A 17,894-nucleotide genomic window follows, 5' to 3' on the forward strand; every position below is an offset into this window, starting at 1 on the left:
CCAGGGACACCAATGGGACTATGTGGGATGGGGGTTCGGTGTGAAAAAATGGGGATGCAGATGGAGACCTGCAGGGGGAGAGCAGACAGATGGGGTAGGGGAGGTGGTGGGCAGCTGGTGCAATGGAGGGGTCTCAAGGATGAAGCTCCCCACTTCAGGATCCACAGTATCATTGCATGCATGGTCTGTCTGGGTGCAGTCTGGGTGTAAGGGTGTTGCTGGCTTAGTTCCCACACACCTGCAGGTGCTTGGGGAGCGAGGGATGGAGAGAGGGGAAGGAGGGAGAGAGAAAAGGAGGAAGGCAGGAGGGAGGGAGGGAGAGAGAGAGAGAGAGAGAGAGAGAGAGAGAGAGAGAGAGAGAGAGAGAGAAGCACATAGTTGGTGTCAGTGTTTCGAGGGTGCAGACAATCTCCAGACTTTCTTTCCCTGGAATTAGTGGGTGCTGGGCTGGGCCCCTGAGTTTGCTGTGGGGTGTGGGGGCAGTAGGCTGCCTGACTGTGTGGCTTTGGGTAAGCTGACTTTTCTCTCTAGACTTGCTGTTTTCTGAAATCCATTGTCTAACTCACTGGCAGCTGACACCCACCTGAGACAAACTCCCCTGCAAAGACAAGGTTTATGCTGAGGCTCAGGGGAGCAGTTTTGAGAGTTGGGGCAGCAGGGCTAGATGCTCTCCTTCATTTGATTCTCCTTCCCCCTTGATGGGTGTTGGAGTTTCAGGTATTAGCTTGCTGGGAAGGAGTCAGAACAGGGGCCCTGGGCCCATTACACACACAGGCACAAGCTGTGCCTCCTTCTGCACCTCCCCCACTTCCATGTTCTTGCAAGAGAGAAGGCCCCAGACTCCTGGATTGTGCCCCACCCGAGGACCAGAATACTGAATACCCGGCTATGAGGATGTTCCTCTGACAAGGGAAGGCTGCCATTTCCTGAGGATCATGGGGCAAGGGACAAGTGAAAGTAGGGAGGAAAGGGAGGACACCCCTCATGAACCCTATGGGGTGGTCATTCTCTTACGTGGTCTGCACGTTAAGCAGGTAAAACTCCCAAGATGCGCTCGACAAGGCAATGGACTGAGCCCGGTTCCTATCCGTCGTCATAATGACTGCTCTACCAGGCTGGGCCTCCATCCTCCTTGGCTGTCTCTGTTCTTCACAGCCGTTCTCCAGGGGCAAAGCTTGGCAGAAGACCTTAGATGAAGGGTGTCTCAGACTTGGCACTCCTATCATCCCTTTGTGCCTAAGCCGGGCAGACATCTGTAATCACTTAACAAACTGCTTGCTGAGCCCAGATGGATGGCTCCGTCTCAATCAGATGGCAGCCGCTACCACAGGATCCCAGATAACCTTACCACATGGAGCACTGGGAGAACCCTGAGAGTCTATCCCCAAAGCAGGGCCTCAACTGATAGTGACGGTGGTCTTGCTTCATAGGATGGACGGCAGATGGCAACATTCACACTGGGCTTGGTCTTTGCTGGCCATGGCCGTTGTGGCTGGGGGTACAGCATCTACTGAGGCCTCGGTGAGTAGCCTTGTCCAGTGCCCACCCTCCACCAGCTTCTCAGCCAGTGTTGAGCTCCCTCTCAAGTGGGCTGACCTTGGGGATTGTGCAGTAAGGGCGGGCACATGCCCAGGGGTGTTGTTGTTCCCTTGGGCTCCAGAAACTTGTTCAGAGGCCTGTTAGACCTTCCCCTGAGCTGGAACTTTGGCCATCCTGGAGTCCCTGACCAGCTAGCCAGAATGTGAGGGGTGTCTGGTGTCTCTCCTTCCATCGAGGGCCTAGAGTAAAATACATGGATGGGAGGTATATGTGAGGGGAGCCTGCAGGTGGAAGAAAGCAAGGTAGGTTAAGATATACTCCAGGTTCAGCCCACAGGTAGTCTCCAGTAGGGTTCTTTCCAGTCACCTGTGAAACTTGAACTCAGGTTTCTGAGAGACCTAGCCAGCAGCCCCTCAAGAGGATGCGTCATCTGCTCCCCTCAGCTGCCAGTAATGCCTTGTGGGGCTTGGGGTGTAGGTTCTCCTGTGTTGTGGTTGAACCTTCTGCTCACTATTGGGGGGCTTTTCACCCAGGACAACAGCCCCACATCCAACAGCCTGGAGGGGGGTGCCGATGCTACTGCCTACTGGTGGGGGGAGTGGACCAAGTGGACAGCGTGCTCCCGAAGCTGTGGAGGTGGGGTGACATCCCAGGAGCGCCACTGTCTGCAACAGAGGTGAGTTTGTTGAAAGCCCCAAGGGAGGGTGAGCAGAGGCAGCTTGATCCATGAGCTGGTGACTTTTCTCCTGGGCTCGCATTTGGTATATGCAGGCTCCTCTTTCCATTGGCCTTCACGGTGCATGGCGCTACTAAGAGATCTTTAGCAACAATGTTCTGGGGTGCCAGAGAGGGAGCGTCAAATAGGAAGTTCTGGCTTTTTTTAGAGCTCTACCATTGAGGAGTGAGCCTCCCCTGTGTTCTGAAGCAGGGAAGAGCACAGGCAAAGTTTTAAGAACCTTTGCTCTCAGAGGGACCTGGGTTTGAGTCTTGCCTCTGCTACTTCAAAGCTGTGTGACCTTGGACAGAGCACTTAATCTCTGCGCATCGGTTTCCTCATCCATGGCATCACATGGAGAGCATGAAGCCAGCTGATGTTTCTGGGCACATATGACATCGCATGTGTTTGCATGTTAGTACGGGCTTCAGCAAACATGGTTGTTATTCACGGTATAACTCTGTGGCTGGTACTGGGAATACAGAGGGGAATCAGATGCCATCCTAGGAGTCTGGGAAGCTACTGGAAGCTCGTAGTTGGCAGAGCAGGTGTCAGGACCCATAGCTGCCACTCCAATCCTGGCTTGGTACCACATTTTCCCACCAGGAGGAAGTCTGTTCCAGGAGCAGGGAACAGGACCTGTGTGGGCACGTCCAAACGGTACCAGCTCTGCAGAGTGCAGGTGAGACCAGATGCCTGAAGCACTTCAGTCTTGGTCTTGCCCCTACACCACGGACATCCTTCTGTTGCCACAGCCCTTTCAGGGAGAGTCCAGCATAGGCTGGCTAATGCCCAGGCTAACTCTGGGTCCATCATGCATCAGATGCTGCATGCTTTGTCTCCTGCATGTTGGGAGTGGTAGGATGGCTTGGACTCCAAACTATTCCTGGAAATCTAAGTAACAGTTTCAGAAGCGGGGGTCTTCCACCACAGTCCCAATATGCCTTGAACATTTGCACAACAAGAAGCCACAATAGTTACCTCTTCTTCCCACCTATGAAGCGGTCTTGCTGGGCAGCCACCCCAGGCCTCTTGCCCCAGCTCTTAGGTGTGCCTGCAGGCACGGTTTCATTAGCCTTGGCTGGATGCCAAGATGGCAGAGGCTTGGGAGGAGGCACTGATTCTAGCCAGGGTTCTGAGGAGTACCCTCTATGGGACCAAAGTCAGTCTGAAACCTGGCTGCTTATCAGAGAGCCAGCAGGGCATGGTGGTTGAGGTGCCAGGTCTACCTGTCTTACTTGGCTTGCCCAGCTGTGTGCACGTGGGGTGTGAGAGCTGAAGGGAATCTAGTGGCCACTGCTAGTCGCGGAGTCAGAGTTTGGTGGTCATTCATGAGCTCCTGAAGGAGACAGACACTAACCTAGTTTGGAGTCTATCTCCAGCATGGGCAATTGCCCCCTGTATGCCGAAGGTTCTTTATACAGAGTCCACTCCTGCTGATTCAGTCCCTGTGTGTAGCCATCAAGTACACTGGATTAGTTATAGGCACTTTGCACCCAGGTGTGTAGACATGTGGAGATTCCACATGCCAGAGGATGGAGTGTGGGGAGAGCCACCAGTGTCCCATCTATCCCAAGGTCAAGGTGAAAATCAGAATATTAGGAAGGCTGGTACCTGGTGGTACTGGAAGAATAATCACTGTCCCTTCTGAGTAGTTGGAGGTGAAGGGGAGTGAGACCGGGAGCAGGGGGCAAAATGGACTGAGTCCCCCCCCCACCAAGAATCATCTGTAGCCACTTCCTGCTCAGTTCCTCCTGGAGCCTGTGCGCCTTCTTCTTTCAGGAGTGTCCACCGGATGGGAGGAGCTTCCGCGAAGAGCAGTGTGTCTCCTTCAACTCCCGTGTGTATGACGGCCGGGCATACCAATGGAAGCCTCTATACCCGGGTACCTGAGCTTCAGGAATAAGCTCTACGGGTGGGCATGTGGGGAAACCAAGACTCAGAGCCAGGTCTTGTTGAAGGCTGCGTTGGTCATTTACGCTTCTCTAGAAGAGGGCTTGGAGGTCTGTCCCCTCCCTCCCTCTCAACCCCATGACCTGTGACATCACCAGGGACAGATTGTAGAGCTGAGTTTCCTGCAGGGCTGCCCTCAGAGGTCAGGACTCTCTCACTGTCCCCAGGGGTTAGACAGGAACCAGCTCAGACAAGCCCAAATGAGGACTGGCCGAGGTCTCATGGGACTGGGGTCTTGCATGTTGTTCCACGCCCACCTTTCTCCCTCTCTCTCCCCATGGGAGAGGAAACTAATTGTTCAGGCACAGTGTAAATGAGCCGTTCTTCCCCCACCCTGTAGAAACACTGAGGTGTCCAGCTCCTCTGCCACGGGAAACCCTTTTGTGGGTCTCAGGTGTGAGGCCCGCTCACAAGGAGGCAGAATTTGGAACTTGGACTGGGCTCATGTCATTTTTGCTATCAGCACTTTGTCAGGTCCTTCCTTTTCAAACCTCGGCTGCCCTGTCTGTGTAATGGAAAAATGCTGTATTAGTGGGAGGGGACGGGTCCAGCACCCTCTCCCCTGAGACTCTCTACCTCACCCCCCCTCCCCAGATGACTACGTCCACATCTCCAGTAAGCCATGCGATCTGCACTGTACCACTGTGGACGGCCAGCGGCAGCTCATGGTGCCCGCCCGCGACGGCACTTCCTGCAAGCTCACCGACCTGAGAGGGGTTTGCGTGTCTGGAAAATGTGAGGTTGTTAAACATTGTACCAAAAGTATAGCCGTTCTCACTGCGCTGGCCACCCTGCCTGTCAGAGGCAGAGGCGCCCCTGTGCCAGTCCCAGTGCCCCAGCGGCCTCTCCCCTTGCTTTCTTGCAGCCCATTGGCTGTGACGGAGTGCTCTTCTCCACCCACACGCTGGACAAGTGCGGTGTCTGCCAGGGGGACGGGAGCAGCTGCACCCACGTGACGGGCAACTACCGGAAGGGCAACAATCATCTTGGTAAGAGCGGGTGTGGCAGCCTGAGTGGGTGTGGCCCTGCATCCCACCCGCCAGGTAGGTGTCCTATCCTGGGTCCTCTCCTTCTCTGTCCAGGCCCAGGCAGATGTGTAAGGCTCCTTCCTGCTGACCATAAAAAGGGGCTCTTTATATCACCTGCACACCAATGGACACAGTATGGGATCACATGGGACCTTTGAGGCAGTCTTCAGGGAGGACGGAATGGGGAAACTGAGGCATGAGTCTTGGAGTGTGTGGGACTTGACTCTGGACGTGCTGGCTTCAGGGCTCAGACTGAGACTCCTCTCTTTAGTGCTGTGTTTAATGACCTGGCATTTGCATCTGACCCTCATGTTTGGGATCCACGCGTGAGACAGACCTTCATGTATCACTTGTGATAGCCAGGGCATACAGAATGCATTTCTGTGTCCCAAGAACTGTGTGCGGAGTCAAACTAAGTTATTATGAAGGAAGGGAGGGCAAGTTGAAATCCACGTAGCAGATGGGGAAACTGAGGCTCAGTGTGGGAATTGAAGGCTCAAGTCCTCCCAGGGAGGCAAGGGAGTCCTACTGAGACCCCTGGAAGGCCCACGAAGCCAAGAAGTCTTGTTTGCCCCCACATGAGAGGTGATCACAAAATCAGTACGGGCTCCAGGAGTCCCTGCAGGAGGCCACCAAGAATGAAGCACCAGTATAGGGCAAAGGGAGGAGTCTGACGAAGGAGGGGTGGGCACAGCAGCTGCTTGCGTGTACGGAGTTGAATCTGCATGCCAAGTGTCTCCCTAGTGTGGTGGGCAGATGCTCTTTCTTTGGAGGCCTGCGAAAGGTGGAGTGTGGCAAAGCTGGGCTGTTCCTCTGTCCCCTGCTTCTTTCCACACGCCTGCTGCACAACTTTCTGCTGGACTCGAGGCAGAGATGGAGTCAGGGGTCAGAGGTCAGAGGTCAGGCAATGCCTCTCCTTTAGAGCACTCAGCTCATGTCAGATGCCACAAGGCCCACCAGCCAGGGCCTGTGCTCTGGGTGATGCTGCCTCTGGAGAGGCTGAGGTTGAAGTGAGAACGATCCCTCTTATGCTGCTGAGTGTTTCCCAACCAGGCACAGAGCCAGGTCTGGCCAGCATTAACTCATCCACATCTGGGGACATCGCTATAAGGCAGCTGCTGCTACTGGTGCCCAAAGCTACAGAGAAAGCAACAGGCTACGGTGACCTGAGTCTAAGGCCCTGGGTCTCAACCTGGGAAGCTGGGCCCTGGGTCCTAGCTACAGAACCACATGTCTGCCTTGAAAGATCTGAGCTCTCTAACCATATTCAAGGCCAGGCCGTGTCCTGAAGCTCATGGGAGTCAAGCGCTAACTGCTCAGGAGTCTTGTGGACCACTTGCTAATTTAAAAACTAAAGCCAGGTGGAAGGCCGTGGGCTGATAGGGAGTTCATCAGGAGGGCTCTGTCTTCACCCAGAAGCTCCCTTAGACTCACATCCCTTCGTTCTGAGGCTGGCTGTGGTCGGGGATGGGAGCTCTCCCTTGGGTGCTATGGGGCTCGCCACGTACACTAGGCTCATCCGCGCATTGGGTTTGCCGGCACCCTGTGGGGCTCTTGGTGTGTTGCCTGTTGCTGTCCCCTGTCGGCCAAAAATTAAAGCCAGATGATGGTGTGTGCCTGTAATCCCAGCACTTGGGAGGCAGAGGCAGGAAGATCACTGCAAGTTTGAGGCTGCCTTGTTTTGCACAGCAAATTCTAGGCCAGTCAGGGTCACATAGAGAGACCCTGTCTCAGCAAAGTAACCACTTCCCAGTCCTTAAGCCCCAATCGGCATTTTGTCTTATGGCCATGCCATCATGAACCTCTTTCCTGCTTTCTGCCTGGAGACACCACATGAACTATGCACCCTCCAGCAGCTACACTGGGGCAGTGTGCAGCACAAAAATAGCTCAGTGCTGCAAACCAGAGCCCCTCATCCCTGCTTCTCAAGGAGCCCCATGTGAGACTGTCTCAGAGCGGGCTCCTCAAGGACCCATAGAGGAGTGGTCGGGTCAGGGACCAGGCGGGAACATCTGGCCCTCAGCGGCTTGAGTGTGGCCTCTGCGGCCTTCTGCAGGGAATTTAGGATAGGAACACCAACTCTATGAAACCATGTCCTGAGATCCCTCTCATCTCCCAGGAGATGGTTCTGTTCTTTTTAACTCTTTCCTGCCGGGACCCTCTTCACCAGCAGCTGTGGCTCTTTGTCCCCTGCCTCCACCCCTGCTCCCTGTTGGACTTGGAATTGTCTATGACTGTCTCCCTACTATTCCAAGGCCTGGGTGATGGGGTCTGAAACGGCCGGCAGCGCCTCTTACAGCCCAGGCCCGTAGACAGTAGTTCTTGCAGGGTGGTCGGCTTCTATCTGAAGAGCTGGTACCCACTCTCTTTGTGTGGATGCATCAAGCCTTGGCCATCAACAAGATGTTCTGAGAAGATGTGAGTTGACAATAACCATGTGTTGACATAGTTCTGGGGTCCGTGTCTCTAGACTAGATGAGAAAATGGAGGCCAAAGGTCTCTCAGGTGATAAAGTAGAACATGATCTATGTCTGTAGACTTCAGCGTGTTTAAAGTCTCTGCAGTCCACTGTGTCCCTTGTTGGGGGAGGGGCAGGCCAATGGTCTTGATGGAAGAGGGTCGGCTTCCTGGACAACATGAGCAGTTCAACAGGACTAGGTGAGATCGCACACCTATGGCTGGGACAGCCTCTAGGCAGGTGCTCCTTACCTCTCCAGAGCCCACAGATGGCACTGACACCCAGGAGTGGCTTTGCAGGGGACAAACGGCAGCTCCCTGCTGCAGCATCCTGCCTTCCCTGGCTTTGCTCACAGATGCTCCTATTCTCCAGGTTACTCTTTGGTGACCCATATCCCAGCGGGGGCCCGAGACATCCAGATCGTGGAGAGGAAGAAGTCAGCAGACGTGCTGGGTAAGTAGGTGGAACTGGGTGTGTGTGCGTGGATGGATGGGGAATGACACCTGAACTTTGACCTCTATCTGAAGAGTGGGACAAGTCAAGTGCAGGGCGCAGCTACGGAAGCCAGAGAAACAGCTTACTTCACCCCCTGTGTGGAAGGTCCTTGTCCTTAAAGGTGCTAAACAAGAGACAGGGTTTGACATCAGGTAGTGAGCTCCCCATCACTAGGGAACCTGGCCCAGACAGAATCCAGGGAGCCAGAGGTAGGGTCTATTCAAGAAGTGAGTCACAGGGCTGAGAGCTGGGTGGCCAGTCCAAGGCCATGAGCTGCTGAGGAAGGATTTGATCACAGATCTATCTGAGACGCCATGCTGACCGTGCCCAGTTTCCTGTGAGAGGTGGCATTCTAGAGTAGAAATGGCGACCTTGGACAATCTGGAAATAGTGACCAGTGATGAAGCCCCATCTTGATGACAGCCTTTGCATGGGTAGTGGGTGAAGCTGGACTGTTGGCATGGCCTAGTGGCTGAAGCCCCATATGGGCAGGTACCAGTACCTACGAGCCATTCTGCCCTTGGCTCTGCCCTGTATGAGACAGATCTGGGGCCCAGCCTAACTAAGAGAAGTTCTCCGAAACGAACTTAGTCTTGATACTGTGTCCTGTCACCCACTTGACTTCCCATCCCACACCTCAGGGAGCTGAGCACAACAGAGCTCTCTACTCCAGGGATGTAGAGAAAGAGAGGTGTTCTGAAGATCCTCAGGTTGAGCCCAGCACCAGGCTCTCCTGCCTCCTGTCAGGCTCTGAGAGCATTTCAAGGCCCAATCCCAGCAAGTTTGCACATGGCTGGCCCCAGGCCTACACTGCTGGGGACATCTGTGGGTTGAGCAGGGAGAGCCGGGCCTCCAGCCAGGCCGGTGGCTCTGCTGTCTGCGAACTCACTAGGGCTGCAGGGAGGCCGGGAGACGCTGTGTTCTCTGAGCTGGCTGCAAGGCTCTCATTCTTGAGGCAGACACTGGAAATACCAAGGGCTGGGAAAGCCACAGGAAGGAAGGTCCTCGCTGTCAGGAAACAGGTTTTGGATGTGGGCCTTGAGCTGATCTGGAAGCTGAGCCAGGACAACCAGGCCCCAGCCGGACTTGGACTTGACGCTGTGTTCTGACGTTATTACGTTAAGGGTATTTTTCAGACACGTCCTGCTTGTTGCGTCTGCCTGATAATAAATTAATTGCCCCGGCTCCTCTGCTTGGATTGCATCAGGGCCTTTGGAAACAGCGCTCGCTCCTCTGGCGGGCCAGTTCCTGGAACCGGCGTTAAGGACACCCTCTAGAAGACAGAATGTCCCCCCAGTGCTGAGGCTGCCTCCTCCCTTTCTTCCCCAGCTCTGGAGGCTCAGAGGACCTTTGCTTAGTCCCCATAGCTTCTGGAAAGGCTAGCTTCCAGGCCGGTGTTTGGCCCTGGCCAGTAGGGAGATGGGCTCTTGGGGTGTCATGGGCATATTCCTTTCTGAACCCAGCTTTCAGTGGCTTCCAGCCAGGTCCTGAAAGTACCCAGTCATATCTGCCCAAGGGAAGTGGTAACAGGTATGTCCAGGCTCTGCTCTTACCTGATTGGCTTCCCAGTAGGTGTTAACCCAGCAGAGCGGACAGATTAATTGGGTAACTGAATGCCATTGTTTCTCCTAAGAAGGGCAGGGCTGGTCATCTTGGGGTGGTCCAGGAAAAGACTTCGGAAAGCCAGGCTGGGCTACAGTGTCAGTCACAGTGAGTCCTGGATGAGGCACTGAGACCCTTCCTCAGCTGAGGGAACTCGAGTCGGTCCCACAACCAGGGTCCCAGTCAGGCTGTGCCGTCTAGTCTAGTATCTGGCTGGTACCTGTTGTTCACAGTCGCAGACCCTCCTGGTCCAGACTGGCCACTTGGCTATGGCGCTAGCTCATTACCTTGCAATCCCTTTGGCTCATCTGAGGCAGCCAGAAGGGCAGGGCCAGCCTTCCCTGTTGGCTCTTCCAACTACCCAGACTGGCCTGTGGTTGTTTGTTTTAGACTGATAGGAAAGTGTGTTTGTGTCTCTTAGGCCCTCACTGGCCAGGGCCACATGCTGGCCCCAGGCAGAGTGTCTGTCTGATTCCCTGTGACATTGAATTTCCTGTCTTTGGGTCATTTTGGAGAGGGAAGGCAAGGCTGGCCACCATTCTTGGAACCTGTGTGCTGGCTCCTCCCTGCGTCTCTCTCCTTTCTGCTCAGCCTGTCTAGCCCATGCGACACAGTGATTTTTTTTTCTCTTCCAGCTCTTGCAGACGAAGCTGGCTTCTACTTCTTCAATGGCAACTACAAGGTGGACAGCCCCAAGAACTTCAACATTGCTGGTACAGTGGTCAAATACCGCCGGCCCATGGATGTCTATGAGACTGGCATTGAGTACATTGTGGCACAGGGACCCACCAACCAGGGCCTGAATGTCATGGTGCGTGTGCCACAGGCTTCAGGGCCAGTAAGGGTTGTGGGCACTGACTTCCCAGAATCCAGCTACGGGTTGGGGCTTGAAGACCCTGAGCGCATTATCAGTATTGTTGCAGCCTGGGAGGGTGGCGGTGTTTGTACGGGGTTTGTTCATTCATTCCATCTATTCACTGGTCACTTTCTCTTTCATTCATTCACTCGGATTTTAGCTCACTTACTTCATTTCCCATTGATTTATTAATTCATCTATCCATCCACTTGCTTACTTTCTCATTCATTCATTCATTCATTCATTCATTCATTCATTCATCCATCCAATCAGCACTACGTGCTCTGTGTTAGCTCGTTCGGTGGTCATTGGGAACCTCGCCGGAAGCTAAGGACAGGTGGCTGGAACCACTTCCCATGTTTCAGTTAGCTCTCTATGTCCCTTAGGTTCATCCTGCCTCCAATGGTACTGCAGTGTTTTCGTTGCTCATGGCCCCTTTCCCCCTTGGATTCTCAGTGCCCTGAGCAGCAGGCAGGGCAGAGTTGGGACCTGTTTTGTGCCTCATGTTTTGCCACAGCTGGCATCAGGAAATGCAAGTCACTGCAGTACCAGCGTGGTGTCTTGTAGAATGGTCCTGTTGTTTTGAATTACACGGGACTGGATCCCAGCTGTGTATGTTGGCTATAATCCATCCAGGTAGAGGGAAGCGGCTCTTGGAGGACTAGAAGGAGACCATTTACCACACCAGGACCAAATATGTTCAACCCAAGGCCATGTTAATTTTCTCTAGAAAAGTCAGTACACCTGCCGTAAACCTGAGTATCTGATGCTTGGTTGAGCCTACAGCACTCAGCTGGGCTCTGATGACAAGTCACTGAAGTCATTTCAGTCCTATCAGGACCATGTGAGCTGTGAGGCTGAATGTGGGCTATGCTTCCTACTCCTTTGTCCTTGAGGTCACGGTGCATGGCACGGACATTTATGACAGCCCAGGAATCAACGGTGTCTCAGATTTGCTCTCTTGGATATGTCAAGTGTGTCAACTTAGCACTGTCCATTGCTTATGCACTCGGGTATGAGGGACCCAGTGAACACACGGCTAGCCAAGACCTGTGCCAACTTCTGGTCATCACTTACCCAAATGCTTGCAATGAGGACAAAAGTCAGTGGTTGTTAGGGTCCATGGTCAACAATGACAACTTAGACCTGGTTCCAGAATGTCCAGCCTTCTCTCTGGGCAACAGTTGAGTTAGTAGACAGCTGTTGGCCTTTTAGAGGAGAACCATGAGTCCCTCCCTTGGAGAGTGGATTCCGAGTCTAGAAACTGGTTCAATAAATGGGGGCAAGGGTCATAACCTTGCCTGGACAGCTGCTTCTGCCTCCTTCTCCTCTGGTTTAACCTGTGTCGATCAAGAAGGACCTTTGTGGGCCCATTTGTCCATCCCCAAAGTGTGGGTGTGGCATTTTGTCTTTTGTTAGCCATGTCTCTGTGTCTTGTTACTCTTACTGAGTGACACAGAGATACTGAATCTGCCTTGTGATTGGGGCATGTCTGGGGTGGGGCATGAATGCATTGGGACGTCACAGGAAGACTTCAGGTGCCTTCTTCATTAGCCTAAATCTCTTGAGACAGGCTCTCTCACTGACCCTGAAGTTCATTGTTTGCATTAGGTTGGTTGGCTAGCAGGCTCCAGGGATCTGCCTATCTCTGTTCTCTGACGGCAGTGTTACAGGAGCACCCAGCTCTTACGTGGGTGTTGGGATTTTAAACTCAGGCACCTATGCTTGCATAGCATGTACACTTACCTATTGAGCCATATATCCAGCCCCTCTGTTACTGTTTTCTTTTTTTTAGAATGTATTTTTTTATATTATATATACAGTGTTCTATCTGCATGTATGCCTGCACTCCAGAAGAGGGCATCCAATCTTATTATGGATGGTTGTGAGCCACCATGTGGTTGCTGGGAATTGAACACAGGACCTCTGGAACAGCAGCCAGTGCTCTTAGCTTCTGAGCCATCTCTCCAGCCCTGTTACTGTTTTTTTGTTGCTTACCTTTATCAATTCATAGCCTGCTCATATCTACAACTGCTGGGGAGTTCAGAACTTGTCAACCCCTCTTGCCACCAGCCCTGTCATGTGAGAGTGTACCACACTGTCCCTCTAAATGACACTGATGTCACTTGGCCACCCCTGAGTGAACAGAACGTGAATTGTCTGTTTTTGAATCGCTACCCTTGCATCTGCCCTGTGTGGGCCTCACTCAGTCCACCCTCCCTCTTAGCAGGCCAGCATGTTATTTCAGAGTGTAAGAGCACTCTTCAAGGGTCTGCCCTGGTCCCGAAAGCCCAGCAGGAACCGCTGATTCTCTAGGACTTCCCTGCTGGATGGAGAACATGCCTTTACCAGACCTTTTGGCCTGGAGCTCAGGGGAAGACCAAGGTTAGGAAGGGAAGCTTTTCATGCCATTTCTTCTAAGACAGCTTTAAATGCTGAGGAAGAACTGTTCCTTCCCAGTCCCAGACCATTTGGGACATTTGAGATTTCAGCATTTCCAAGCATCTTGACCCAGATATTTTCTTTGCGGTGGGTCCCAATGACCCAGCCTGACTCTGTCTGGTGCAGCAGACCCAGCAGGGTGAAGCGCTGACCTGGATTTCCCCTTTTCCACCTTTTCTTCCCTGAAGCTTTAGGCATCAGAGTTTCTTGACCACACCTGCAGCCATCTGGTTAGCTTGAAACGATGCTGGTTCTCTCTGCCATCTTGTTCCAATGGAGTGCCTTCCATAGTCCCTGCTCCTGTCCCCAGCCACCCTTGAGATGTCATCCCAGTGGTACCATTCATGCCCCGGTGTCCCGTTATGGCTTACCCTGCTTAGCTTTCTGCGGTTTGTTCGTTGTCACCCTTTCAGGGACCTTGTGTGCCATTTCTTCAGCTCTATGGCCCCATGAGCAGCTAGTCCCACTGCCAAATCCACTCCTGCCAGCCTCCGGATCTTAGGATAGCGACTCTGAACGAAGGCTTTGAAGTCTGTCTAGGGGAGAGGTCACACTGGCTTGTGGTCTCTACAGAGGCTTTGACTATCTCCGAGAGCTCCATGATCCGAGAGCTCCATGATCCGAGAGCTGATCCGTTAATGCTGTCCCGAATGGAGGCATAGTCTGGGTTCTAGACCTCATCGGCTGCTCTAGGAGTCCTGGGCAGATGCAATGAGACCAGTGCTATTCGGATTGCAGTGACATGCAGTGTGTCCCCTTTTCCCTGTCCCTAAGATGACCTGCCCCTCTGCCCCCTTTGTTGTGTCTCATTTGTAGTCTCTGAGCACAGCTACCCTAGGACGAAAGCAAGATGCCATGTTCTCGGATCAAGTGTGATTCCCTGGGAAAGACTCAGCTGTAATCAGGGTCACTTTTTGTCTCAGGAGGTTTTTGCTGCTAAGTAGGGGCAAGGAAAGAAGCCAGGTCTCACTTCTTCTCCTTCCCCAGGTGTGGAACCAGAATGGCAAGAGCCCCTCGATCACCTTCGAGTACACGTTGCTGCAGCCACCACACATGCACCACCTGCAGCCTGTCTATTATAGCTTCTCCGAGCCAGCCTCCGAGAGCACTGAGAGCACCGAAGGCCAGGAGCTGGACGGCGCCAGGCTGCTGGGCTTCATGCAGCACAATGGCTCACTCTACCGCCCGGCTTCCTCGGAGAGGCTGGGCCTGAATAACCAGCTGTTTCAGCCTCCAGCCCCTGGAGTGGAGCTGGGCCCAGGCGGAGGCCAGGAGACCAACGAGGTGTGCAAGCGAGCCAGCGGTGGGGTCTGTGAGGGACCTCCCAGGGGCAAGGGCTTCCAAGGTGAGAAAGAGGAAGAGTGGATATGGGAAAGGCCAGGGCTTCCCAGGTACAGAGGCCTCGAGTGAGGAGTGTTGGCTCTCTTTGAAGTCTGCAGAAGAGGCTAGAGAGAATTGCCAGTTGCTTGCATACTCTCTGGGCAAGCACAGTGTGAAGTCTGAGCTATACAGTCATAGCTTGTGACCTGCAGATTGATTATAGACTCATCTTGGATACAGAAATTCTCAGCTTCTCAAATCCCTTTCCACAATGGTGTGTTTGCTTAGAACCCAAACTGTCCTCCATGTACCAGTGATCATCACAGCTGACCTAGATGCAGTGTGTGTGCCGTGGGTAGTGATGACACCAGGTGATGGCAAGGTGATACACGACAGGCCCTATGCATCAATGGATTAGTTACCTGTCTTGTTTCTGTAACAAAATACGCCAGAAAAGCAGCTTCAGGAAGGAAGGTTTTCTTTTGGCTCACAATTCCGGAGATACAGTCCATCATGGCGGCAGGAGCTTGAGGCAGCTGGTCACATTGCATCTTCAGACGGAGCAGAGAGAGGTAGAAGTTGGTGTTCACGATCTCCTTTTACATGGGATGGTGCTGCCCACAGTTTTGGTGGGTCTTCCCTGCTCCATCGGCCTAATCTAGAAAACTCCTCATAGACATGTGCAGAAGACTGTCTCCTTGGCATCTCTAGAGCCTGTCAAGCTGACAGTCAATTTTAACTGTCAAAATCACTTCAGCATAGGTGCAATTCTTCTTCCTCCTCCTCCTCCTCCCCCCCTCTTTCTCCTCCTCTTCCACTCCCTTTTCCTTCTTGAGACAGGATCTCGATGGAACTTGCCACATAGACTAAACCAGACTGGTCTCAAATTCATAGAAAACCATCTGTCTCTGCCTCCTCATTGCTAGGATTAAAGCATGCACCACCAGACCCAGTCAGTACGCAATTCTCTTTTCAAAACATTTTGGTCCTTCACTCTCTGATTCTGAGGATGTAGACCCCATAGCTACAGAGGAAGAAGAGTGGGCTTAGAGAGGAGGTAACCTGTCAGCTCTTCCACCCAGTGGAACTGGAGGTCAAAAGCAGCCACTCCATGGCTCGCTTGGATAGCACTGGGCACCGGGAAATAGATATTGCTCGTGGCCCCAGGTGTGTTGCCTCTCTCCTGAACTGGACTTCTTGAGGTTTACGTGTCCATGTTCTCTCTCTTTAGGCAGGTGCTAGTCATAAATTGAGGGCTCGCCCTACATTCAGGTTAATTTATTTCATGAGCCCATAAAGATCCTCTTTCCAAATCAGATCTTAGGTTGAGCTTCCAGCTGAGCCTGGTCTCTGGGGACACTGCCCAACTGTCTGCCATGGCCATTGGGTTTCCCATCACTTGATGTTGGCCAACTGTGTCTGATGGAGTAGAGCCTGGGAGTCATCCTCATTATGTAACTCACCTGCCACACACAGGAATGTGGAGGAGGAGGGTCAACAAAGACCAACACAATAGCAGCTATGGATGTTGAAACACCCATCTTTCTGCAGACCGCAATGCCACTGGGATGGCTCTCTCAGGGGACAAGGATGACCGGGAGGTCGATGCGCGTTTCCCCTCCCAGGAGCTTCTCTCAGCCAACGCCATCTCCGACCGGCTGCTGGGCACAGGCTCTGACTCTGAAGAGTTCTCTCTCAATGAGACCATCAACAGCATCTTTGCCCAGGGCACCCCCAGAAGCTCCCCAGCTGAGAGCTTCTATGTGGACTATGAGGAGAACGAGGGGCCTGCTACCTACCTGGTCAACGGGTCTTACCTGGAGCTGAATAGTGACAGGATCAACAACACCTCCTCTGAGGCCCCATTCCCCAACACCAGTGCCAGCCTCCCTACCTTGGCTGGGAACAGGACTCACAAGGCAAGGTAAGAGGCTCTTCTCCTTGCCCCATCTTAGCGCCGATGGAGTAGGAGTCATTACAGGGGGGTCTGGCTGGAAGGTGCAGGGACCTGGAGGCAAGTGGGAGAGAACCACACTTTCAGCCACCCTATAAATCTGACATGAGATTGTGGGCCTGGAAGGTAACATGTCTTTCTGAAAGGTAGATTCATGAAGCTATGACAGCTTCAACTCCTGATGCTGACCATGAGCTGGAACTTGCTGGAGGTACGCTGCTCACAGCCTCCTGATGCATAGGTCAATGACCCTCAGTGTTAGTTCCTGGGAACTCAGAAGGGGAGGCCATGCCAAGTGCACAGAGCCTAAGGATTTGGGGTCCTGGGTTCTATGCCTGGATAGTCATTGAAACATGGCTATCAGGCACAAGATGAGCTCTGCCCACAGGTGAATGTGTAACCTCAATAGCAGCCTTCACCCCAACCAAACAGAGGATGATAGAGGAACCTGGGGTTCTTTCCCTGACAATGAGACCCTGGATCAAAGTTAGGAGTAGGCTGGAGCTGCTAGCATGGTGGGTCTATGCAGTAAGCCATCATCACAGACAGACAAGAGCTATGGTTGAGAATCAGGTATATAATCAGGGTTGGGGCCACCTGCCTGGAGAGCAAGGCTGGAGATCCACCAAGAGGAGGGCCTGGGGATGCCTGGACAGCCAGGGCTCGGCTGGAGGGGCCTGAAGTCTCATCCTCCTGAGCTAGTGGTGACCCTGGTCCTTCCATGCCCGTACTAGAGAATCTCCCCAGTTACTAAAGTTATTTCTCAGGTGCTGGGGTGTACATCAAGGCTTGCATAAACATCTAGGGTTAGAATTGTTTGCCTCTGGGGGTGGATGAGGACTGGAGATGGGAACCAGCCCATTAACTTTGTTTTGTTTCCTGGGAACCCACTCAAAATCTTGAGGTGAACTCTATCCTGATGGAGGGAGGCTGAGATGGGGGTTTGATGGGAGATTTGACAGTCACTCTAAGATGACAGAGTTTAGGTCACCTCTCCCACTTGTCTAGGGCTTGAGGGTAGCAGAACTGGAGGTTCTGTTGCTGCCTCTTCTCTCACACTGCCTTCTGAAGTCTTGTTTCCAAGGGCTGGTGGACACCAGGGACCTTGCTGATGACCCCTGACTAGATGGGATTCTGGACTGGCCTCTTACCCTGACCTTGGCACCATCAAAGTTTCTAGGGGACTCTGCCTAGTTTGGGGGACCCACAGACTGGCAAGGAATGACAGTATTTTATCCGGGGGGGGCAGGATCAGGGACACTGAGAGAAGTCACAGACAGTGGTGATGGGCCAGATGGTTCTGAATCAGAAAGGTCTCTCTTTGGGACCCAGCCAGTCTCCCTGGGATGCTGGCTCTCTCTGCATCTTCCTTGGGGACAACAGGCTTGATATATATATATATATATATATATATATATATATATATATATATATATATCTCACAACAAAGGCCTAGAAATGGATGCTCCCAGTTAGTCACTAAGCCTCCAAAGATTAGGGAAGGGACTGCCCAGACACCCACAGCCCAAATG

General features: G+C 53.0%; 1 protein-coding gene across 2 annotated transcripts in view; it reads left to right on the top strand.

The window, feature by feature from the left end:
• Adamtsl2 (ADAMTS like 2) overlaps window positions 1-17,894 on the top strand; it is a 32,092-nt gene that overhangs the window by 586 nt on the left and 13,612 nt on the right. For both annotated transcript variants that reach the window (XM_075985545.1, XM_075985544.1), the window contains exons 2-11: window positions 1,431-1,521; window positions 2,073-2,215; window positions 2,861-2,936; window positions 4,037-4,139; window positions 4,802-4,947; window positions 5,073-5,196; window positions 8,066-8,146; window positions 10,426-10,601; window positions 14,076-14,433; window positions 15,960-16,332. In XM_075985545.1, the coding sequence (XP_075841660.1) occupies window positions 1,432-1,521; window positions 2,073-2,215; window positions 2,861-2,936; window positions 4,037-4,139; window positions 4,802-4,947; window positions 5,073-5,196; window positions 8,066-8,146; window positions 10,426-10,601; window positions 14,076-14,433; window positions 15,960-16,332 (1,670 nt within the window). In that variant the 5' untranslated portion in view covers window position 1,431. The remainder of the gene's footprint in view (window positions 1-1,430; window positions 1,522-2,072; window positions 2,216-2,860; window positions 2,937-4,036; window positions 4,140-4,801; window positions 4,948-5,072; window positions 5,197-8,065; window positions 8,147-10,425; window positions 10,602-14,075; window positions 14,434-15,959; window positions 16,333-17,894) is intronic.

The sequence above is a fragment of the Microtus pennsylvanicus genome, chromosome 9, assembly GCF_037038515.1.
Source record: "Microtus pennsylvanicus isolate mMicPen1 chromosome 9, mMicPen1.hap1, whole genome shotgun sequence".
NCBI classification, from domain to species: domain Eukaryota; kingdom Metazoa; phylum Chordata; class Mammalia; order Rodentia; family Cricetidae; genus Microtus; species Microtus pennsylvanicus.